General features: G+C 42.0%; 2 protein-coding genes across 5 annotated transcripts in view; one reads left to right on the top strand and one right to left on the bottom strand.

Annotated features, from left to right (window-relative positions):
• Window positions 1-827: 827 nt before the first annotated feature.
• On the bottom strand, window positions 828-17,018 carry DERL1 (derlin 1). Of its 2 annotated transcripts, none has more exons than XM_074145967.1 (8): window positions 16,702-17,018; window positions 14,978-15,089; window positions 11,782-11,846; window positions 9,460-9,486; window positions 7,391-7,486; window positions 6,574-6,626; window positions 5,311-5,421; window positions 828-3,513 (listed from the first exon to the last, which is right to left on the bottom strand). In XM_074145967.1, exons 1-8 carry the CDS (start codon window positions 16,852-16,854, stop codon window positions 3,375-3,377), a joined length of 756 nt encoding a protein of 251 aa, XP_074002068.1. In that variant the 5' UTR covers window positions 16,855-17,018; the 3' UTR covers window positions 828-3,374. The 2 variants fall into 2 exon arrangements, with proteins under 2 accessions (XP_074002068.1, XP_074002069.1); XM_074145968.1 differs by having other exon boundaries at window positions 5,311-5,361; window positions 16,702-16,854.
• A 270-nt stretch (window positions 17,019-17,288) lies between these two features.
• Window positions 17,289-23,810, top strand: part of TBC1D31 (TBC1 domain family member 31) — a 22,274-nt gene continuing 15,752 nt past the window's right edge. Inside the window, exons 1-5 of one of the 3 annotated variants that reach the window (XM_074145965.1) lie at window positions 17,289-17,452; window positions 19,287-19,433; window positions 20,012-20,127; window positions 21,965-22,147; window positions 23,552-23,702. In XM_074145965.1, the coding sequence (XP_074002066.1) occupies window positions 17,376-17,452; window positions 19,287-19,433; window positions 20,012-20,127; window positions 21,965-22,147; window positions 23,552-23,702 (674 nt within the window). In that variant the 5' untranslated portion in view covers window positions 17,289-17,375. The remainder of the gene's footprint in view (window positions 17,453-19,286; window positions 19,434-20,011; window positions 20,128-21,964; window positions 22,148-23,551; window positions 23,703-23,810) is intronic. The other 2 variants (XM_074145966.1, XM_074145964.1) reach the window with 2 other exon arrangements.

Genomic DNA, 23,810 nt, shown 5'->3' on the forward strand with positions numbered 1-23,810 from the left:
CACCGGCAACACTGCATTACCGAGTGGTGTTGAGAGAAGAGCTGTCGCCAAGACAGAGCGATAGGAATGAAAGACGAAGCACTTCAGCAGCATTTGATTTGATTTCATATTCCTGGCTCTTCCAATGACTCTTTATGCAGCTGGAGCAAAACTGAAAGGCACACACTTGCCATGCTGTTGTCTCTGGCGTATATTAGTATGGACCAAGACTTTCCAGTTCAAGGAGCACAACAAATTCCCACAGTGCCTTATGTACCAAGTCCATGATCTTCTTTGGTGCCCTTATGGTAATAACAAACAGGAAAATGCAGTCAGATGAACAGTGTGGACCAGAAGAGTCATTCAGAGGATGCTCAACATGTCTCCAAATCAGCTAAGACCCTCAAAGTGAATTCTGGCAGCTGTGCACATCTGGCTGGACATAGAGAGGGTATTGCAGAATACCAGGTTTACCCCTGAAAGAGTAAGTGATCTCTATCAATCTCAAAGTTTCAGGGTCAGTAGAAAGGTTACTTCCTCCCAGAGGACAATAAAGGATGAATAATCAAGTATACAAAAAACAGCTGTAAAATGGTAATAGCCCAGGAAGGACACAGACTGTTGAAACCCATGGTGATAAACAGAGACAAAGAAAATGCCTTTACGATTTTGCAACGGATCAGAGAAGACAAGACTCCCACCCAAGAGCAGGTCATTTTCTTGAGTACTTTTATCAACAGCAGGAGGTGGTGTCACAGTGAACTGTCAGACAGTCCTCGGAGACGTGCAGATCACAAGGCTTGTCTTGAGCTAAAATAAGATTTAGCAAAACAGAGACAGTAACAGAGATTAAAACTTTAATTTAAAACTTTGCCAACAAAAATTGATTACAAAAAGGGAAATTATCTGTACAAAATAAGAAAGGAGGTACTCATTTAACAAGAGACTGTCATTGTCAGTGTACGCTGGAGAACAAACAGTTCTTCAGGTCAAGTGGCAAGTGAGAAATGAACAAACTAAGCTCATAATATGGAATTCTGAAGTGAATTTTGCATAAACCAAAGTAAATTGACCTGAAGCAGCTCAAAAGCTAATCAAGACTTATCAGAAGTCTATTTTTCTTGCAAACCTTTTCCTCTTTAGAGAAGGAGAACGTACTAGAAAGCAAACCCAGCGCAGTGCACTGGGCCAGGACAATACTTTTGCTGTGCTTCTTCCCACTCACGCCTTCCTTCTGGCCTTCTGTACAAAGATGTTCTGCAATTTGAGCGTGCCAGGGTTTTAGCCGAGTCACAAACTATTGCATCTTCACCTAACTGTTAGGTCCTGACTCAAAATGAAGACACATGCTTTGAAGACAGTGATACTACTATGACTAAAAAGACCTGTCGCCTCATGACTCCTATAAAAATGATGGTTCTCAGACTGTTCAAGTCAGCATCAAATAACAGCTGTCGGTCAATGACAGATTAGTATTTAGAACACCGCAATCCTCTTTTCTACCTATCATTTTATACAAAGAAAGAGACAAGAGCATCTTTAAAACTCATCACTCAATAGACAAAAATGGCAGGTGATTTCTGAATTCCAAGTTCCTGTAAAACCCAAGCACACAATATGACCGTTACCAGTTTTCTACATTTTTCCACAAGCTGAATCAACAGAATTGAGTTGCAGTGAAGAAATGGAACATGCAATTTTTTTTCAAGCAAGCCAGGCAAAAACTTCCAGTCTGACTGCTTATTTTCCACTCAGTTTCACATCACATAGTATTTACGAGTTTTTAAACCTCCAGAACCCAGGTTTAGTGAAGAAACAAAGTAGTTATGAAAATGTTTTGGCCCAGACACACTTCACCTACTTCTAGATACCTGAGAAACCTAAGTTGGGGCAGAACAGCTTTCTGTGCCCTACCTACCCAGTAAAAAGACAGACAAAGGCTAAAGGGAAACTCAGTCAGAGACTTGAATCTCATCCTAGTGATGACGCTGCTCTCCCAACTATAAACCAAGAAGTGAGTAACTATATTCCAACTTAGAAGCCTTGGTTAAGCTTAGAGCAATCGCGTCCCTAGCTAAACAGTTGTCATTTATGCGAAGCTAAGCCTTACCTCGCTCACTAGCAGCTCCCACCCAGGGGAGTTGGGGACAGCTACCTTTTATGAATGCTGCGAGACATGCACGAGTCCTCCTTACAGCTGGGAAAACTGAGATAAGGAAAAAGTTTGCTCAAGTCCATGCGGTGAGTCAGTAAGAAGCCAGCATTACAGCTTCCTGGAGCTTAGCCCTGTGCTTTGCCCACGGGAACCCAGTATGAGGAAAACTACTGTACAGAATCATTCCCTTTTCCACATCAAAAAGTTTTACCCAAAAAATACAGATACTGATAAACGGTGTACGTAATTTCTTATTTGACAATGAAAGAGTCCTGCAGTGATCTGTTCTACTGGATCTTAACCCTGGAAAAGTTTATTTCCAGCTTTGATTCTTCAATGTCTTAAAGCTTTTAAGAGAAAGTTGAAGATTCAGTTAACAAACATAAAGCTGCAGTCAGTACCCTTTACATTAACCACAATGGTATGTTACATTTTCTAGTTTAAGCAATATTTGTGCTACCCAATTTTGCAATCAAAACAGAAACCTTGAAGTCAAGAATTCACAGATCTCAGGGAAAAAAGACAAGCCAGACAACTTCAGTTTAAACAGAGCAAGCCTTGTAACATGCCATGAAGGGTTCAGAGAATTCTATTCTGTGAATACCTGTTATTGCCATTTCCAACAAAAGCCCTCTTCTCCTTAGTCTTGCCCAGCCCATGCTGTAAGCAGGCAGGACAAATGCTGCACAGCAAGAAAAAACTCCCCTCAAAACACAGTTTAATAATGGAAATGAGACATTCGCACTTTGCTTTATGAATGCAGCAGAGAGATATCACTTAAATAATGTTTCCAGAGATCCTGGGACTTAAGCACAGCTATGGAAAAAGTCAGCTTCCTAAGCTTCAGGTTAGTTGGATCCACCTGCCTCACACTGGATTCTTACCTTACCAAGCTTTTAACATACCAGGCAAGACAGAACACCATTAGCTTGTTCCATCATGTGATGGAACAAGACAGCACAATGGATGCCTGTTGCGACAGACAGAAAATACTGTATCAAGAAGGCTGTTTTCAATGGCAGAATCAAATTGGACACTACTGGCTAACCTGGAGCAAGATCTACATTTTTCCCTTCTAGACTTTTAAATTTTCTCTTGAACCAGAAACATTCTTTCTAATCAGTGAAATCCAACAGTACTACAGAGAGCTCAGTTCTTAAGCATGCTCTGCACCAGGAAGGGTTGGTTCTACGTCCAATTAAAACCAAAGAGTTGCTGTTTTTCCAAGTGCAGGAGGTCTTCACTGATCACCTAGCCGGAAACCTTGGCCCCAGTTGTGTCTTCCACCACCCTGCTGATCTTCTGCAGCTCTTCTCATGCTAGCAGGCGGGATACCAAACCCCGACACTCCTCCTCTCCTATTTGGCAGCCAGCGGTACCTAGGACAAGCCAGAAGAGGAGAGAGTTTGAGAAACAGATGTACCTCGGGGGTAAACATCAGGCTATTTTTCTATGTGCTTGCTTTTAGCTGCTAGACTTTGCAATAAAACTGGCTTTTCACAGCGGTACTTCATAGAATTCTTTCCAAATCTAAGCCCTCAGCACACTGAGAAATGGGAATTCTAGGGAACTTCCATCTCTGGGATACGGTTAGGTACAACAATCCAAACACAGGGGAAAAGAAACATATAAGGGAGTCTCATTGTTGCAAATAACTGCTGTGATACAAACTTAATTCCCGTAACTTCTCTTCCTTTTTTTCCAGGGGAAATAATAAAAAAAATCCAAATCACTTCTAAGCACCTCTCTGTCTTTAATAGTTGCAAACTCCTGTTATCACAGCATCCAACCACCTCACTGCTCTCCTGAGGACCAGAGGACAAAAGAGACAAAGGGAAATGGGCTCAAGCATCTAGCTTGTCTGAAATCAAAGCTCAAGTGACCTGGCCAGAGCAAATCAGAGCTGTAAGACTTTATCATCCAACTTAGGCTACCATCCAAATAGAGTGATCTAAAATACAGCTTCTGCATTTTGCAAGGGATGCCATCAATGCAGGGTCATTTCAGCTCTCCTTGCACCAAGCTCCTGCAAATCCCTTGCTGAATTGGACCACTAAAATCTGAGGCACAAACATAAAACCCAGATTCCTCTCTACAAGAAAAATGATCCTGTACAGAAAAAGTTCTTCATTATTATATTAAAGGTATCTGTAATTCACCACAGCATCATTTTTTTTTAACAAAACATTACAGTGCAAAGGCAAAATTTATCACTTTGTAGAAATGTTTGCAGTAGTTCTGTTTCTGCTTCTCAAATATAGAGAAAAATTAAATATACCTATGAGGAATCAAAAGAATTGCACATAACCAACAAGACTGATGGCAGTTTCAGAGCTGTTATTACCTTGAATGACATTTTTAAAAAATATTTTGTCTTCCAACCTTCATGGAAAACTAGGTTTACCAGAAGGACTTGCAAACACAAAAGTAGAATATAAAGCTTGTCTAATCATTAAAACTTGTACAGAAAGTATAACTGGATTTCAACTTCGCATCTTCTTATAAACAGTTTATGCTATAAAAAGGGTTAACTGATTTGCTAAGTAAAGTTTAGTAGAGGAAGAAAATTTACAGCTCAAAAGGATGAGGACAAGGGCAACTGAAGCTACAAACTTTGGCTTCTGATTCTAGTATTGCAATGCCAAAGCAATAAACAGATCACAAGAAAAAGCACTTCAGAAACCGAGACTTACCAGTCGAGGTGACTGGTACAAACTGCAAAGCAGAATATATATTATAGTCCTGAACAAGTCTACAACTGACTCCTATTATTGTTACAAGTTGCTGAACTGGTAGCTACTGTAATGATACATGGAAATGCAGATAAAAGATCATTTACAGGAGAAACCGATTTTTTGGATACCATGTGACAATTATTAGGGAGTTCTCTTTACTACAGCTCAATTCACTAGCAGAACTATGACTTTCCCTCTCGCTCTTAAGAGTGGGTAAAGGACACAAGCCACCCATAGGGGTAAGAAAGAACTCTTACATGGGCCATTTAAAAGGAACTCAACATTTCTGACAACTCAGGAGCACAGTCAATATGACAAGTCTGAAGCAGGCTGATTTAGCAAAGTATTTTACACCTTACAATCCCAGCAAATATATGTCTGATAAACAATAGAGAAAACTGGACCAAACAAACAGTGAGCTGAAGAATAATGCCAGCTTACAGGAACTGAGGTGTGGACAGAAAATTCCTTCCTCCCAAATCCATTGGATATTTAAACATTAAGAAGAAATACAGGTGGCCAACCAGGTTTCCTATCAGCTCATTGATGACTCTGCAAGACAAAAGGAAAAAAAAAAAGTTTCATATGCTGTCTTCTCTAAAAATAAATGAGTGACCACGTTCTGCCAGTTACTACCGCTCACCTGCCACAGGCATTGCCGGGGCCATGAGCCACAGAAAATTTCCCTCCCCTCAGCATTTTGTTGCCACTTCTTTAGAAGTGCCAACCTTCAGTGCCAAGACATCAACAGGCTGTTCCACCCTCCCTTCCAAGCCTTCTCTACAGTCTGTACTGAAAATGCAATTAAATACTTGTTTACATCAGGGAATTAGACCGTACAGCTATTAGTGTCTAAAATAATAGTCTGTGGAGTTTGAGAAGTTACTGCTGTTTTCACTGGACAACCTGTCTCCTGCTGGACTGAACTGTTTTGTTCCTAATTTTGCAAAAACACTGCTGAATGGAGGCCCTTGAGTATCTTCCATCATGCATAGAAACAGCAGGTATCTAACAGCAAGCAGTTTTCTCAAGTGACGGGTGAGTCAGTAGGAGGCACAGCCAGAAAAGAGAATTTGGTTTTGCTGTACTATCTCCTCCTTTCATAAATCAACCACGAAACTTGTTATTGTCACTAATTATGTTACAGCGGCACCAAGAGGCCCCAGTCAACGCAGGGCACCAATGGGAAAGACCGTGGCGCAGAGGGGATTTCTGCATCACAGAGTTTGGTCAAAGAAACCCCAGACCAATGAATTCAGCAAATGCTAATAGGGCACTCTGCGTGCTCGTTATTGCCATTTTCCTTTGTTTCACAAGCTGAAAAAAAAACATCAATCTGTGAAGGAAAGAAGTAACAGCACTATCATAGTCAAGCTAGATTTGTTTCTAAAACTAGTGTCATATGGGATGACATCTTTCTTTACTGTGTAGTACTCTTTTAGTAAGGAAAAGGCTTAATGCATAGATTTACTAGAAAATAAAGCAAATTCTTATTACTTTCCCCTCGCCTACATTCTCTAGTTCTCATATGCACATTTCCTCTTTGCTTTTATCTTAAATGACCACAATATGACACTGAGCATTATCAGTCACATTATACAGTTTTAAGCCTCTTCTTTTAATATTACCTCTAAATTCAGCAAAACGTTCAATAGCTGTAAAAGCTTTTATAACGTCAAATTGGCCATATAAGTAAATACGTACGATCCACCAATGATGTAGTTGAATCCCAGAATAACCCATGGAAGGTAACAGGCCTGAAAAAGAATGCAACGGAGACAGATAATTTCTAAGTACAAGTTAAGGACATAAACCTGCTCAGTTTCCTGCTGCACTAATACACATGATTATGATCTCAATATTTTAGGCATTACACACATCCTGATTTATTAACTTATGCAGATTCTACCTACCAAGGTAGGATACTCCAAACTGAGCGACCACTAACATTTTCAGACAAATCATACTCATTTTGGCAGTGTTAGGTTGATTGTTGGACTCACCTAAAGGTCCCTTCCAACCTAGATGATTCTATGAATTAAACATTCTAAGTAGATGCATCTATTGCACTCTATGGTCCACAGCAAGCTTATGTCTGAAACAAAGTCCTGATGTTTCTGATTTTGTAAAGGTCTGGAAACGATCACACAAGTGTTCACTACAAGACCTGGCAGAAACATACGGGATTGCACAGGAAAGAACAATTTCAAATATCAACATTTTGTCACTACGGTGTCACTACATTCAGCTTTTACCCAGGTTAATGTTTATCACGAATTTTTTCCTCTTTTCAGACTGATGAATTTCAGTTGTCAGGACATCTTTTCAGTAAAGCTACACTGAGTGACACTGTACGGAAGGAAGACCATGAAGAAATTTGTCTTTGCTGCATCTCAAGGAGTATATAACTATGTCAAAGCATGGGATATCTTTAATAAGAGAAAATATTTATATTTTGCCCCTCACCCCCTTCACGTGCATCTTCTGGGCAGAAACCTTCCCAATATCCTGTCTGACATACCTTAAATCTTGTTCCAAACCAAAATGTTACGATCATGTCTCTGTTCAGCTGGGCCCACACATAAAGTACTGACATGATGAGTGGAATCATCAGCAACTGCAGTGTTTAAAAAAAAAAAAATAAAACACGTGAAAAGTTACCATCACTTTCACAGAATCCTGAGAAACTTAAATAGGGAGCAGGAGCTGTAAGCTTCAAAAATGGCTTGTAAGCACAATACATGAGCAAAATCTTTAAAGATTGCCCCAGAATCTTTGCCATCATGTGTCATGGATCTGTTCAAAAGCTATGGAGAAAGCTAAGTAGGACATTCTCTTTCGCAAGACCATGCCAAAGGGCTCCAACTTGCCCCAAGTGAAAGAGCAGCTGTGGTGAACTCCTCTGCCCCCAGCTGCTTGGCAGCACACCTACAGCAGAGTCAGTGACATCCTTATGCCACAATCATTTCCATTCACAACTCAGGGCACTAACCCAAACACGCTCATCTGGGGCTAAGATAATATGCCAGATGAAGTGTTACTCCATGGAACTGCCAGCTACATCCTCCTTGGAGCACCACAAGGGGAGGTGCTCCAGTAAATCACCATTTCAGAGTACAGCAGCCAGCCCTGGCACAGCCACCCTGCTTGAGCTCAGAATTAAGTTGTGCTCCATGCCAGGAAATGAGATTTTTTCAAATACCTCCTTTTTGTGTATTAGCTGATGGGACTATTGCTAGTGAAACAAATATAAAGCCCTATTTTAGCTATCTGCTAATTTCTGAAGACAGACTGTGCCAGCAACGTTTCCATCAACTGGTTTAACCCTACGCACCAGTTCGTGTGTTTGGAAGACAGGTTAAAACTCATCTCTTCGGAGGTGCTGCTATTTAACAAGTTCCACGCTAAAGCTGGGACACTGGCATCAGTCCAGCCTTCCCCAAGCCCTACAGCACACCAGCAGTTGGACTCGTCACACAAGATCCTTAGGGTCTTTATTAAACCATTTTTATTTTACTGGGAAAAAAAATTAATATCTAATTGCTGAAAGTATTTGACAAGGGAATAGAGGCCCAGATATCCTACTCTTCTCACTTTCGAACCAGCCACTCAACACAAGCAAAACCCCCTTATTTTAAGCAATACTTTGCATGCAGATATAAAACCATTTTAAGTACTTTTTAAAAAAAGATACAAATCAACACAGCCAGTCTAAATTTCATACAACATACGGGTGACTTCAGGATTTTGCGGCATCTTCCCCACGGCAAAAAAAAGTTTAAGTGCAAAGTTATGGACAGCCTTTAAGAGAACTCAGTCCTGACTGCAGATGCATGATTGCTATTCTTGTCTACTAGGGGAGCCTGATAAGTGATCTAATAAATGCTAAGATGATATTGTACAGAACATTAGAGATAACGGTGCAGGTTTTGGGTGACGGGGACAGAATAAGATGAGGGGAGAACAGCAGAAGCAGGCTGAAGATATGCAGTTCTCTGGTACCCTGTTGTGTCCAAGAAACACTCCACCATTTCCCCCTCTTAATATTTGGGAAGATAAGAACTACCTCATTGAAACTGGTTCTTTAAACTACTATTTTAATCATTCTTGTGAGGATTTTGCACTTCACAGCTCTGATCTGAATCTGAAACTGCATTTTTCACAAAAAGATCTTCTGTTGGCAAGTAAAAGGCACACAAAATTTGAGAAGACTACTGAACCCAAGAATCATTTTTAGATAAAAAAGTAAGAATGCAGATACACATTCATTAGAAGAAACAGTGCAGAAGTGACATCTTGTGTCCATTTTAGTAAAAGGCCAAACACCTCCCGACTGCACAAAGAGCCAATTTTCACTCCTTGACTCCCTACCTTGGGTAGGAGCGTCAGAGTCAGACACAGGCTTGTGACATTAGCTGAGGCTAATCCAAACTAAAAAACTAACAAAACACACACAGCAGTTTATTTTGACATAGCTAAACCAGCCTAGCTTAACTACCTTCTAGAGTTATGCCAATAATGCTCTCTATAGTCATTAAGTAGTCAGAAAGTTCCATAAGATTATTATTTAAGAAACTGGATGGCACTTACCTGCATGTCCATTGCCAAGCCAGTTATCTGTCATTGCACCATTAAGGAAAACGCAGCAAAACCTGACAGACTAGAACGACAAAAAGAAGCGCACAAAGACTGAACACACATGCAAAGGCCCTTAATGTTTAAAATTAAAACAGCACTCCTGTGTAGTATTAAGTTAACCACTGGAAAAAATAAAAAACCTCCCATGATCTAGAGTCTTACACACTTAGTTTCAATAATTCCTTTTCAGTAGCCTTTCAGGCTACCACCTCAAGTCGTTACCCCGAGGGCTGATGGATGCACTGGTCTTCTCTCCATGATGAAACTGGCTAACTACAAACGCAATCTGTCCTTGCATAAAAGCATGTTGCAGGCTTAACAGCTAGGTTCTTGCATTAGTTTTTTCAAGATTAAAATGTTGAGTTTCTAACTAAGGAAATATCAGATCATTAAAAAAAAAAAAATCAATACATAGCCACTGACTCATAGAAAATAAATAATTTCTTTAAGTGCATCAATGCAGGCTTTTAATACTACTCTCCTACTCTGGAATCCGAAGGATCTACTTGTTGTAGTAACTGCCAAGTAGAAACAATTGCTGAAGAATTTTGCTATGACCAGAATGCTTTTAACAGTTCATGAATGTGCATAAAATGGCACCAAGCATTTTCCCAGACGATGCATCCAGGTTGCTCCTTACATCATATAGGGAACAAGCAACTGAAAGCCTTTAAATGGCCAGTCTAGAAGTCAAGTCACAATCAGATTCATCTAATAGCTCACAGCCAACAACCACAATGAAGCTGATGGTTTTCTTAACAACATCTAAACAACAACGTTGTTTTCCTAGTTACTGCTGTGGTTTAACAGGACCAGCAGGAATAGCAAATCCCTCTGTAGAGTGGAATGCAACTAGAGATAAGTTAGTGTATTGATAAAGGCGGCAGCATCTCTACACACTAGCTTTCCTGGCCTCATCTGGTTCACACTGATGTCACTGCTCCCTTTTTTCCACAAGCTGTGCCACTGCAAATTGCTACAAGGAGGTAGCAACAGCACAGACAGAATGGGAGCATCTCCAGGGATGGAGGTTCCATAACCTCTCCCGGCAACCCATGTCAGCGTTTGACTGCCCTTACAGTAAAAAGGGTCTTTCTTACATTTAAATGGAATTTCCTGTGCTTCATTTTGTACCTGTTCTCCCTTGTCCCACCACTGAGAGAAGTCTGGCTCCATTTCCTTTACTCCCACCCCCATCAGGTATAAGACCCCACATGGTCTCTCCAGGCTGCACATTCCCAGCTCTCCCAGCCTCTCCTCACATGACAGATGCTTCAACCCTTTAGTCATCTTCATGACCCTTCACTTGACTCACTCCGATATGTCCATGTCTCTCTTGTACTTGGGAACCTGGAGCTGGATGCAGCTGGATGTTGGACCAGCTCCCTCAACCTGCTGGCAATGCTCTGCCTAATGCAGCCCAGGAGGCTGGTGGCCACTTTTGCCACAAAGGCCCATTGCTGGTTCATGGTCAACTTGGTGTCCAGCAGGACCCCCAAGGCCTTTTCTGCCAAGCTGCTGTGCAGACTGTCAGTCCCCAGCCTGTCCTACTCCTGAGGCAGTTCCTCCCTAGGGGTAGGACTCTGCACTTCCCCTGGCTCAGTTTCGTGACATTCCTGACCACCAAACATTTCTCCAGCCCCTCAAGATCCCTCTGAATGGCAGTACAACCATCTGGTGTACCAACAACTCCTCCCAGTTTTGGATCTGAGACTGAAAGAAACCTCAGGTAGAACAGTACAGCTCATGGAAAAACTGTTTCCCAACATTCCCAAACCAACAAGCCCAGCTTCTTCAGGGAGTTCTCTCAGTGCAATGCTGCTTTCACAGACTCAGCTGACTTTTACCCCACAGGCAAGGGATCTCTTCACGAGATACCCCTGAATTTCCAGCTCAGGGAATGGCAGAGATCAGACCTCTTTCCACATGGCAGCTCAAACACACTAAATTCAGCCCACGTGGCAATCCACAAACAGTGGCCGAGTGAAGCAATACACAGCGAACATCACAGAAGTTGATGCAGCAAGAGCTGAGCTTTATATAAGCAGAACTCTAGTCCCCAGATTACATACCTGTATTAGCATGTTTATTAGTATTTATTAGTGTTCTCCCTGCAAGCCGCTCACTATCTTTCCAGGAAGATTAAAAACTCACCTGTAAACATCATCTACATTTTAAAACTGTTAGTTGCTAAAACCTGGTCTTTGAACATATTTCAGGTAGAAATAGGAGAATCAAAATATTCTAAAAGTTTGATGATAAGCAGAAGGATACAACAATGCAGATCCAGTTAAACAGGAGCATGAACATGTAATCTGCTGGCCTTCCATCAAAAGCCCCTGTAAATAAAAAGAATTGTTAGGAAATCTTGATAAGAAATTAAGGTTGCTTTTTTGTTGGTTTTGGTTGGGGTTTTTTTGTTTGGTTTTTTTTTACTTTTAGGAGTTTAAGAAAAGCTCACTTAATAACAGTTGTTCTACAGGCAGTCTGTGGATTATGATTTTTTTTATTATTATTATTATTATTATTTTAAATGACCGTATAATAGAATGACCTATGGGACCAGAAAATAAGACATCCAGCTTACTGCATTAAGTGCACACACAGCAGCTCCGCTTAAAAAACAAGAACACACTTAAAACTCTGGAGGTAAGTGGTTTTAATTTTGCAAGACTTCAAAACAGAGTCGGACCCCATCCTTCATAAGAAGCTACCTGTCAGAAGCACACAATAAGGAAATACACTTGCACGGCAAAAGCAGAGACACCAAGTTTAAGGATCAAGTCACGTGAGAACCAGTCCCTCCTTAGGCAAATTGCATCCTCTTTGCATCATCTAGTCACACTCAAGAGATACGATAGTTTTGATACTCCAGAAAAATCAACATATGTGACAAAGAGGGCACACAGCTTGTAAACCGTGGTAAAAGGCTGGCACAGACCTCAGCATTTGAGCAAGACTCCTATCAACTTTCATATAGCTCTGTGCAGTCAAGGAGAGCCTGACAATATTGCTGAAACAGACCCAAACCACACAGTGACAAACACAGCACCCTACGAACAAGCTGAATTACATGCTAATAATTAAAAATGAAATTGCCTAGAAAGGAGGCTACTGCTTAATGTTAGCACTATTTGGCTTCCTACAACTATTTTACATGTCCCTCAAAAATTAAAGAAGGAAAACCTATTTTTAAGCATTAGCTTTTTAGAATAACTAGAGTAAATCAGCTTATGTAAAACAAAATTGCTATTTTAGTCATTTTAAGTTCAGCCATGCAAGTTACATGACAGGGGGGAAAAAAAACAACTTTGAAAAAATCTTTTGGAAAGTTGTAAAGTTGGAGAACTACACAAACTGGAGTTTTCTCCTTACTGTTGCCATACAACAAATAGAAACAAATAAAAAGAGGAAACTGACTAACCCTGTAGAAACTCCAGCACAGGAATTCCTCCAGAATAGGAAGAAATCAAAGCAAATATTACTCCCTTGAAGTTTTTCACTTCTTGCTACCTAGGAGATTACTAGCAAGAATATTAGATAAACTATTGAAGTTGATTTTCCAATGAATAGCTAAAAAACCCGAGCTACAGACTACCAAAAAGCGCAGCACAGGGGCGAGGTGAGCTCTAGCCCACTGAGTCCTTCAGGAGGGCCCAGGGTTTAACCCAGTCATCGGGGAAGAGCTGCAGACTCCTAATCGCATCATTCGTACTGCTGGGGAATGAACTCTGCACATTCTGCTTTCTCTGTTGATAATTGTTACGTTCTTCTCTAACGGAAACAAAACAAAAACATATCAATCTCCTTTTCCTCTGGAAGCTAGAGGTCAGCTTGTTAGGAAAGCACAACCACAGTACAAAACCATATGGATATTCTTGACAGCTAAATTTGAAGCTCACATGCAACACCAGCGTATGCTCAAAAAACCATGCACAACCCTGAAAATTTAAGTTTCACTTCCCCAGTTTCAGAGACAACAGGAGCAATAGACCTATGCTGATTTTCACTTGTAAACAGATTATCAGCAATTTACACACGTCCCATTTTCAGAAGGATTCAAGCCTTTTGCATAGAAGAAGCACCAGCCTAACCAAGAACTTTATCTATACTCAGAAAAATGACTGCAATATAAAAGAAATGCATTGATTCAAACAACAACACAGTTGACTACCCACTTTCAAAACCCAGATGTGTTGTACAGCAGGAATCTAAATTTACTGCTGAAAGAATTGACTTCTCCTTCCATGAGACTTCTGCCACAGCATAGACAATTAGAGCATTTTGTAATGTACGTACAAGCAGTGATGTCTTATAATTTGCATATATTAACTCTTACTACACATAGCTTTGCACAGTAGAATGTCGTAACTGTGAGTGCTCCCATGTGTTTGTAATAATCTACTGCAGAAAGGCTGAAAGAAAAGGAGGAACCATTCCTAGCTATTAAATTACTACTTACTTTCACTAAGAAAACAACAAAATATGATCTGGCACCACTCCTCCCTGTTCCTGCTATGCTTCTTATGACTTAAAAGGGATTCCACAATACTCTCTGGATGACAGGTTTACTGGGGATCTCTTCTCTATCGTGGGACTTCCCAAACATCCCCTTGTAATGCATTTCCACTTACATCATCAGTTCTAAGACTCCATTGGAACTACAATGAAATTCTTGTTCACAAAGGCTTTCAGGAGGAGCTTGGCTTTGCAAATACTTTAATTATTTACTTCAACAGAAACAATTTTTGTCTAGCTTTAATGAACCGCGCAATTCAAAATTCAAAAATGAAACCAGTTTTGAAGCTACCTTGAAACAACAATCTCTTTTTGAGAAAAATGATCCATTATCTGATCTCCTTTCTGCCACTCTTCATTTTTTCCCCTAACTGAAAATCCAATTTGTTCCTTAACTTTTTCACATTTCTATTTGACAGAGGGGTACACTTCATTTGTACAAGGTATCTCTCAATTCAACATAACTAATAGAATAACACAGGTAAGCATCATTGCCTTTAAAAAAAAAAGAGGAATACTGATATTGTTATTTTCTCAAGATGGATATATCCATAATTTCATATGCTCTATCACTATTCCATGTTAAAGGACATCACATACAAGAAAACAGAGGGTAACGTCATCTTTTAGTCTGTATCCCTCACTTCCAGAAATCCAACAGCTAAAAGCACCAGGCCCTCCTACTGAAAGAAGCGTCAAGTTCAGATCCTAAATGACCAGGCTGCCTGCCAAAGGGAAGGAGTCAGTCACAGAAAATCAGTTTTCAGAGCAATTTCCCACTGACCAACATAAGCAGGCACAAATATGAGCCACGTTTCGCACGATTCTGTCCACAACAGCCACAGCCCCATCACCACAAACATTCCCAACAGAAGCTCTATCTGCCAACACTTAGTCTCAATCAACTCTGGGCTGAGTTCCCCACATGCAGACAATTTAACGGATAACATACCTGTTTCTAGTCGTGATGAATATTGATACAAGAAATACAAATTCACCAAGTAGAGAAATCCTGTTCCAGGTCCCACTGGGAAGAAGAAAGTTGCAGTTATCGGCCGCCAGATCTGTTCAGAACAAAAGAGAAAGGTATATTTATATCCTCATGTGCATAGGTTTTTTTCTATTAATTTGCTATCAATTACTTGGAAGATCAAGGAGGAGATTAAAAATAGCCCAAGTATCAATTACTGCTGCTTTCACAGTTTGGTTTGTTTGTTTTTTTTAAATCTGATATGCAGAGCTATTAAGATTACAGCAGAAATCACACACAACTTCCCAGGTCATTCCATCACATTTTCACAGTACTGAATCTTTATTGCAGGGCAATAGGGATATACTTGCAAGGATGCTACCCTGTTTTAAAAAAGCATCCATAAGGAACCCATTCTTACCTATTGAACAGAGGCCAAGGAATTCACACAACAGCCTTTGGTGTGCTGTTGCAAACAGCGCACACTGCTCTGAGCACCTGGCACCTGCTTTAGAGTCTCCCAACGATCAATATTGGGCACAGTCAATTGCATGACATGTAGCAAAGACAGAAAATGCCTGGCCACTTATGAATTAGCTATTTAACCAGCAACATTGGTATCTGGTATTGGTATAGGTATTAGGATCCCGAACATCACAGTTTCAGAAGGAACTAGAGAAAAAAACAGTCATTTAAGCTACTAAGTTTTGGGGACAGTACATGAAACAGAAAGCTATCTTTCTCTTTTTTTGCACTCAGCTTTTTTCACTGGGCATATAATGAACACACAGAATAGAAATTTAAAGGTTGGGATCTTTTCTCTTCCTTCACTTTCATTTTCAGCTCATCCAATGGGTGCTCTCCCCCTACACACCTTATACCAAAACATTGAACCTGTCACCCCCCAGTGCAAGGAAAGAGACTACGTCCAGTTTGTGACCACTTTTGATATTCCTAACGTACCCAGAAACACTGTACATCTGAAACCTCAGGACTTCAGTTGTTAGTTTATGTCAGCCACACGCAGGCACAGAACCTGACAGTCCCAAACACAAGTTTTTTTCAAATTCCAAGCGAGAAGGTGCAAAAGATGCACTTCTTGTGCTCTGCCTTAATATCTCCGGAGCCACCTGCAGTTTAGGACAGTTGCACAGCTACCTGTAACCCCAAAATCGGGCCTACACATCACACAACAGAGGCTGACCAAGCCACCTGAAGTCACAGCCACAGGTTTTATCATTACCGAGTGCTTTGGCACAACAACCCGTGCCAGCTGGAACAACGGCCCCCAAAAATGTAGGGAGAATTGCACCAGAATGAGACATGAAGCGAACTACAGGGCCTGTCGAGGGCCACAGCCCCCCCTGCCTCACCCAGGGGCGCTGGCAGGGCCGGGCACCGCAGCCCGTGTCACCTTGGTGGGGAGCCCGGGGCCTGCGGAGGGAAAGCACCAGCTAAACCCAGGGCCCGCAGGCCTTACGGAGGTTAAGCGGGGAGGCAGGCCCCGGCTTCCCGCTGGAGGTGGCCTGGGTCGACCCTACGGGGTCCCCTCGGTGCGCCATTCCCTCCCCGGGCGGCCGCAGGAGCGAGGGGTGGGGACCAGCCCCCGCTCACTACGACTCCCAGCATGCTGAGCGCACCCTCGGCCTCGCTCTCTTACGGGAGGGCGCCGCAGGGCACGCCGGGGCCAGTAGTGCGACCCGTACCTGGAAGCGGTTGATGAAGGCGTCGGGCCAGAGGAAGAGGTAGACGGGGCTGATGAGGCCCAGTTTGCCGACGAGCGGCACCGCGATGGACCCGGCGAACCAGTAGCGGGTGATCAGCGGGATGCTCCGGAACCAGTCCCCTAGGTCCGACATGTCGTCGCCGCCGCTGCACCCGGCCGCCGCCGAGGCCTCACTCCGAACCGGCCGCTGAGGAAGAGGGGAGAGGCGAGGGTCCGGCCAGTGCCGCCGCCCCGGGCAGGGAGGGGAACCCCGAGCCAGACGTGGCGCCGCCGAATTCGGCCGAGCCGTCACCACTTCCGGTCCCGCCCCCGACGGAAGTCCCGCCTCCAGGGTGGAGGCACCCGCCGTTGCCTGGTGACGGCGCCGCCATCCCCGTGTACCGGGCCTGCAACCGGCCCCTCTCCCTGAGGCCCACGAGGCGAAACTACAACTCCCGGCAGCCATCGGGGCCGCCGGGCGAGGCTGTTCCATTCCCCGGCAGGCCGATATCGGGGGGGGGGAAGCTCCTGCCTCCTTCCTACTGCCCTCTGTTGGCGAAGCGGGAGCGGGCCGTACCACGTGTGGAGGCCCCCCCGCCCCCAGTCCCCTCCGCCGCGGCGGCCGTTGGAGGAGCCCTGAGGGGAGGCGGCGAGCGCGGCGGTGACGGGCCGAGGATGGAGAGCTCCGACGTGGGCGGCCGCCAGCAGGGCCCCATCTGGCACCGCAAGCCCGGGCCGGCGGCGCGGCGGGGGTAACGGCCGCCGCGGGGCCGGGAGGCGTCGGCGGGGCTCAGCGCCTCTGCTCGCAGGCGGGGCGGAGTGGCCCGTCCTCAGCGCTGCGCCGCGGAGAGGCCGCGGCAGTGGGCAGACTGGGGGCATCAGGGATGGGGCAGAGGGGATAGGGCCGGCCGGAGCTCGCCTGAGCTTCTGCAAGTCGGAGGTACAGCCTGGGGATGTCCGGGCAGATAACGGGGAAAAATGTTCCCCTTGAAGGTCCCCCAGGAGGCTGTGAAACCTCCGTGCTCAGAGGTACTCACAATTTGGCTGAGCAAGGGGCTGGGCAACTCTCGCAGTTTAGCTTTTTTCTAACTTTAATTGTATTGAACAAAATATCATTGGCAAATTCTCATGAGAATTTAATCAAAGTCTTAAATACTAAGAAAATATTTTTTGGCCCAAGCAGAAGAGCAGCAGTACGAATGCTACCTTGGGGTCCCTGTGTACTGTTTAACATGGGGGATCTGGGGCAGCTCCATGAGCTCCTGACTTTATTCTCCTGCATTAGTTTAGTGGCAAAGGAACTTTTGAAAAGCCGAGAGCAGTGTTAGGGAAGTCCTGGGAGATGCTGTGACTACACTGAAAAGTAATCACTTTTCAGGGTGTTTTGAGAATCAGAAGTCATACTTTGTGTCTTTTTTATGACCCCAAAGATCCTAGCATCACTAAATTTTAATTATAATTTAAACAAACTAATTTAATTTAATTATAATTTAAACAAACTTAACATCTTTCTAATTTAATTTTTATGGTCCTCCCCTTTTATTGCAGAAAAGAATGGGTTTAACAGGATGAGGTAAAATTAGTTTTGTCTCTAGCCTGTACCATGGCTGCGTGGCCCTTCTGCCATTCCCTCATGCTTTGTACATATGCCAACAGTTGGATGCCGGCGCTGGTTTGCTTATTCTACTCTGTTGGCAATTGGTGTCTCATATAGCTGTCAGCATCTTCAATAGCCAGGGTCATAGTCTTCTGCAAGTGCCCTGAAGTCTTTAATCAGCCTGCCAATATGCTGTACAGTTTTAGACTCTAAGTTTACATCCAACTGATGATAGAAAATAATTGGTTGGCCCAGTGTTAATAAAGAAATCCAGGCGTAGCAGATCTTCCAAATTTTAATGTCCAGCTTCCACGAAAACCTTCCTCTTATGGTCTATTCTGCACCTGGGCTTTGGTTCTGCATCCGGCTCCATTTTATAGTAACAGCACAGTACAAGGATAGAACGTGTAAAACCAGCAACTTTTGTTCCATAATATCTCAGATGAATAATGATAAAAATGGCTTGCTTCATGCTTTTGAAGACTCTGGGAAGAAGTGGTATTAAAACTGCTTTTCCCTCCACCTCAACCTAATCCAAGTGGTTTCTTACAGTAATTCAGAGCTTCTCGGTTTTCTAGTGTGTTTCTTTACAGTGATAATGAAGAGCCAGGTTCCTTGCTGAGGGCTGAATTAGGCTTTCAGATACATTGTTAGATCACACATCACCATATATGTTAGTGTTATTCATCAATAATACAAATGAAAGTCAGGTAACTAGGAGCTACATAAAAGGATCATGAATAGTATATTTCCCCCATCTGCTTTCCATGTTTTCTAACTGTCTTCCAACATAGCGAATGGCTTCCTTTGTTTAGTGTATGTTTTATATTAGAAATACGTGTTTCGCATGGAAGAAGATTTTCATAGAACAGTATGAATTATTAGAACTGTAAAACCATAATCTAGGAACATTTTAATCCTAGGTCTTGGAGAAATACATGCTAATAAAACGATTCTAAGCATGGTTGTTCTGCTTGCTTTCTTCACAGAGTTATAGTAAATATAATTCATAGTGTCAAAGGATACCACTCAAAGACAGTACGTTTTCTGAATGTGGCTTTTGACAGTTCTGGAGATTCTCTGCTCGCTGGAGACCACCAAGGGAATATATATGTTTTTGACTTGAATGGAAACAGGTAAGAATATTTCTGTCAAGACATTTTAGTTGTCTTGACGCCTAACATTCAGGGATATGGAACTTGCCTGGACAGCATGCCACAGGTCTGGTTTTAACCTGCAGTTTTCCATGAACGTGGAAATAGTAGTTTGCTCAGAGCTGAAACTACAAGCCAGTATCTCATGTAGGCTCCCTAAATATTATTTTATTAGTTTAGCTGCTCCAAAAGATCAGAAGTTTGTAACTAAACTGATCAGACAGCAATTTCGTGGAACTTAAGCACTACCACAAGAAGTTATTCTTGGGATGGTACCAATCCGTTAATAATATCAGCCATGAATTACAATAAGCTAGACCTAGTATCATCATTTGCAGAAACACATTAATTGGTCTTTTAAATTTTATACTATGGAGTTTTAGAATATTAGCACTGTTTTTTAGATTTATTATAATTCAATATGATTTATTTGCTCCCTTCTTTGGAGTTAATTTGTTTTTTCTTTCAGTGAAACATATTAAAACTGATTAAGTTATTATTTCACTTGACATTATGAACCAAAGTTTCCTAACACAATGAGAATGTGTATTTTTAAATAGGTTCAACCTTGTTCAGCGAACGATGCAGGCTTGCACTGCTTTGGCGTTTAATCTTCGCAGAAAGACAGAATTCTTGGTGGCGTTGGCAGATTATTCCATTAAGTGCTTTGATACGGGTAAGGAGATATTTAAAGGCTTACTATCTGGATTGCTGTGAAAATCTATACAATTTTAGTTTTGATGTCAAATTTTTGGTAATTTTTTTTTGATGGAAATGCTACTATGTATTTCATGCCATCTTTCCAAAAAAGGAAACTTGGGGCCCATGTGAGTTATAGTCCTGGGGGTAAATGAAGGCTTTGCTTTGTCAGTTTCTTGCTCCCGCTGAGTAATGCAGGTGCCTCTTTAACTGAAGTCTAGCACAGGATCACAGTTATGTGTGTTGCCTTTTATAAAGCAGTTCTGTATATGTTTGCTTAGAATGAGGTGCTTTGTGTAAAATCAAACCAAAATCAGTTGGCAGTATGTTAGTTTGCAACTGGACCAGTTATTAACTATATTTACAGTAAAATATTTGACCAAAGTGACAATATACACTAAAAGAACTGTCAATACTTTTGAGTGTGCAAGTAGATCTGTATCCTTGTTCAAAAGCAATATTCAAAATTAACTTCACAGGCCACCTGTGTATCTCTTTCTTGATTAGAAGTTAAATGGTGAAAGGCATTGACAATTCATTCTTCAGAAATTAATCTTAACCTACCAAAAAGTGCAGTGGTAGTGTCTTATGTCATCTGCAATTTATGGGTTTGAGTCTGATGTTATCAATGAACATTTTATTGTAACACTGCTTCCCACTCTAGAGGAAGAGTCAGACTTAAGGTCTGAAATTCTCTGTGGTTTTTCTCCTCCTTTCAATCACAGTAAGACCAAACTTAGGTTTTGGATGCACTTAGAGAAATCTTCTTAATTATTCTACAGAGCATTTTTATATGGTGCCGTTTCCATATATCAAGAATGAAGAGTGCTTTAAAAGATAAATGTTATTCAGATAAGTCAGTATTTGGCAAACTATTCTTAGAGGTGTATTAGATAATACTTAGTTGGTGGGCTCCAACCATTGCTTTGGAAGCCATACTCTGTCACACGTCATCCTCCCGTGTGACAATAGCTTTAAGAACTCAATTGTCTGTAAGCACAGCAGAAAGTTTGACTGTTAGGCTTTATGAGCTGCTTTATAGCCATTTATCATCTTTGATGCCACAGCAGTAGGTCAGCTGGAACCACCCCGTGGGCTGTCAGGCAAACTGCCCGATGTAAATAGTGTAATTGCCACAAATATAGTTTGGTTGCTGAGGGAAGATTAGTGGTCACACAGTCACAAGTGGGAGACAGCGTAGTCAGAGGAACCATTTCCTTAGTATGCAATACACAGCACAAAAATGTTTTGGACTCTAAAAGAATTAATGAGGTGTTGCTTTCTGACCGTGCCTTTCTATAGTCATAGCCTGTTGTCATTAAACCTTTCTTCCTTGCACTGTAAATGCTGCATAATCATTCATACATACTGTCCACAAGTAAAAACAAGTGGAGAATTCTAACTAGAACATTCAGTCTCAACTTCTGGAGATTACTGCTGGTGTTCACATTGGATAATCTGCCTGTGAGGAATGCTGGACTTACCTGATCACAGCATTCATGACTTTAAGATTGATTCTTTGGCTAAATTAAACAAGTCTGTGCAAGTTGGCTTTCTGTGCACAACTGAGAATAACCTATGAAATCTGTTACTTGGGGATGAGGAGATGGTTATGTTTCTCTGAGGCATAATAATTACATGAAGACTGATACCTTTTTTTCTTGTTTGTTGGGCTGCGATGGTAAACGGTCATATACTGGTTATGATTAAAAGTCTGTTTCACAGCACAGTGTTGGCAATAAAGACTAAAGTAGTAGTTGTTTCACTTTGAATGGCTTTCATGTCTTTTTCATTTTTTTCATCAACTTCTGCAGAAACCAAGGAGCTGGTTAGTTGGATGAGGGGACATGATTCTTCAGTGTCTTCCATCTCTGTCCATGGCTCGGGCAGATATGCCATCACTACGTCCACTGACACAGCACAACTGTGGGACTTGGACACCTTTCAAAGAAAAAGAAAGCTGAATGTTCGTCAGTCTGTGGGTATCCAGAAGGTGAGTCAAGAGCAATTGCTAAAGGGTGAAGAAGCATACCTCAGTAGGAGTATCACCGCATGTTAAAATCACAGTACTTGAAAATATTTTTGAAAATACAGCCGAATCAGTTTTCTAAGTTCTTTGGGCATATCTCCTTATCTGTCATCCTATCACGTCACCCAGACCACTGGAATCGTGACTGAGTAGTTGCAGAGATCTGCTGGGAACTTTTAAGGAACCTCCATCTTTAGAGAGAGATACTCAAAACTTAGTTGGATATGGCCTTGCCTAACCCAATTTAACCTGAAAGTTGGAGCCATCTTCTAGATTGACCCATCTGTGACCTGGGGGTGGGCTCAGAGGTGCTCCAGAGATTGATTCCAACCGGAATGATTCTGGGATTTAAGGGTTTTGTTAAAAAAACAGTTTTGGTGTCATAATGGTAATTTCAAACAGTCACCACCACCTACCCTCTTCAACTGCTTATTCCAAAGTTGTTGTTCTTCCTCTGCACGCTAAGCACTGAATGTGGGAACAAACAAAACTGAAAAGTAACTCTGCAAAAAGAAATTCCTGCTTTTCAGCCTAGTGGTTTCTTCGGTTCTGTTTGCTGCACAGACACTTATACTGGAACAAAATAGGGGATGAGAAGGATGACATGTTTGTGTCAGGTAGTGGTTTAAATACCTCTTCCTTAATGTTATGCTGCTTTAAAGAGGTCTGCCTGCGCCACCAAATGTCAAAATCTGGCATAAGTACTACGGAAAGTACCGACGCAGTGCCTGGGCTTTGCTTACACACGTGCTTCCCTGCAGTGAATAGTCTTACAAACACCACTTCAAACCAGAGTTCTCATCAGGCTGGTCACTAAAAAGCCCTGCTGATTTTGCAGAGAACAAGGCTATTCATTTGCGTGTCTTCACCGTGTTCTAGGTCAGGCAGAAATTTTGTCAGCCTGACATAGTCACCTAGCAATTACTGTGGACGATCACGCGTATGTTTTTGTTTGTTTGTTTGTTTTATTAAAACTGTTGTGTGGTGCATGTTGCTAAAATACAAAGGTGGCTGCATTTCTTTAGTGGTCAAGATTCTTCTACTGCTCAGTATTCTTCTTAGTGTTTAACACTCATAAAAATAACACAGATAAAGATGGTGTCGTTTCAGTGAGTTAAACTGGCTTAGCAAAGGGTACAACAGGTTCTGAACCACTGCAAGGGGGAGCAGTGCTGGGCTGTAACGGGGGAAGGGACCCACTGCCTGTGAGATCTCAGCCTTGCCTTGCAGCTGCATTACATTACTATAACTATAGTAATAGCTTACTGCCAAGGTTTCTTACTGTATTTTATTCTGCCATGCCCTTTGGTCCAATTTAAAGGGTACTTTCTTGACAACATATTCCACTTTTTTCTTTTCCACATTCTTCCAGGTTTTTTTTCTTCCATGAGTAACACCATCCTCAGCTGTTTCAAAGATAATTCTGTTTTCGCATGGGAATTTGACACTCTGCGCTGTAAATACCAGTTGCCAACTCCTGTAGAAGGTTCTGCATTATTGTATAAGGTCTTTGCAGTTACCAGGTAAATTGCTATTTTAAACATTCTAAAGGTGGACTACAAAAATTGTAGTTTTAAAACAGGTTTTCTTCCTTATTTGTAATGTTTTATGGAAGTATTGAGCTATATACT

The sequence above is a fragment of the Numenius arquata genome, chromosome 3 (assembly GCF_964106895.1).
Source record: "Numenius arquata chromosome 3, bNumArq3.hap1.1, whole genome shotgun sequence".
Taxonomy (NCBI): Eukaryota; Metazoa; Chordata; class Aves; order Charadriiformes; family Scolopacidae; genus Numenius; species Numenius arquata.

Bases quoted from the DNA above. Each gene is read 5' to 3' on its own strand.
- DERL1 (XM_074145967.1), bottom strand. From the start codon at position 16,854: ATGTCGGACCTAGGGGACTGGTTCCGGAGCATCCCGCTGATCACCCGC. The intron at 9,487-11,781 runs GTATCCTTCTGC...GTGCAATGACAG, and splicing joins TTAACTGGATCTGCATTGTT to ATAACTGGCTTGGCAATGGA. The intron at 3,514-5,310 runs GTAAGCTGGCAT...GGCTTGTCCTAG, and splicing joins CTGTCCACACCTCAGTTCCT to GTACCGCTGGCTGCCAAATA.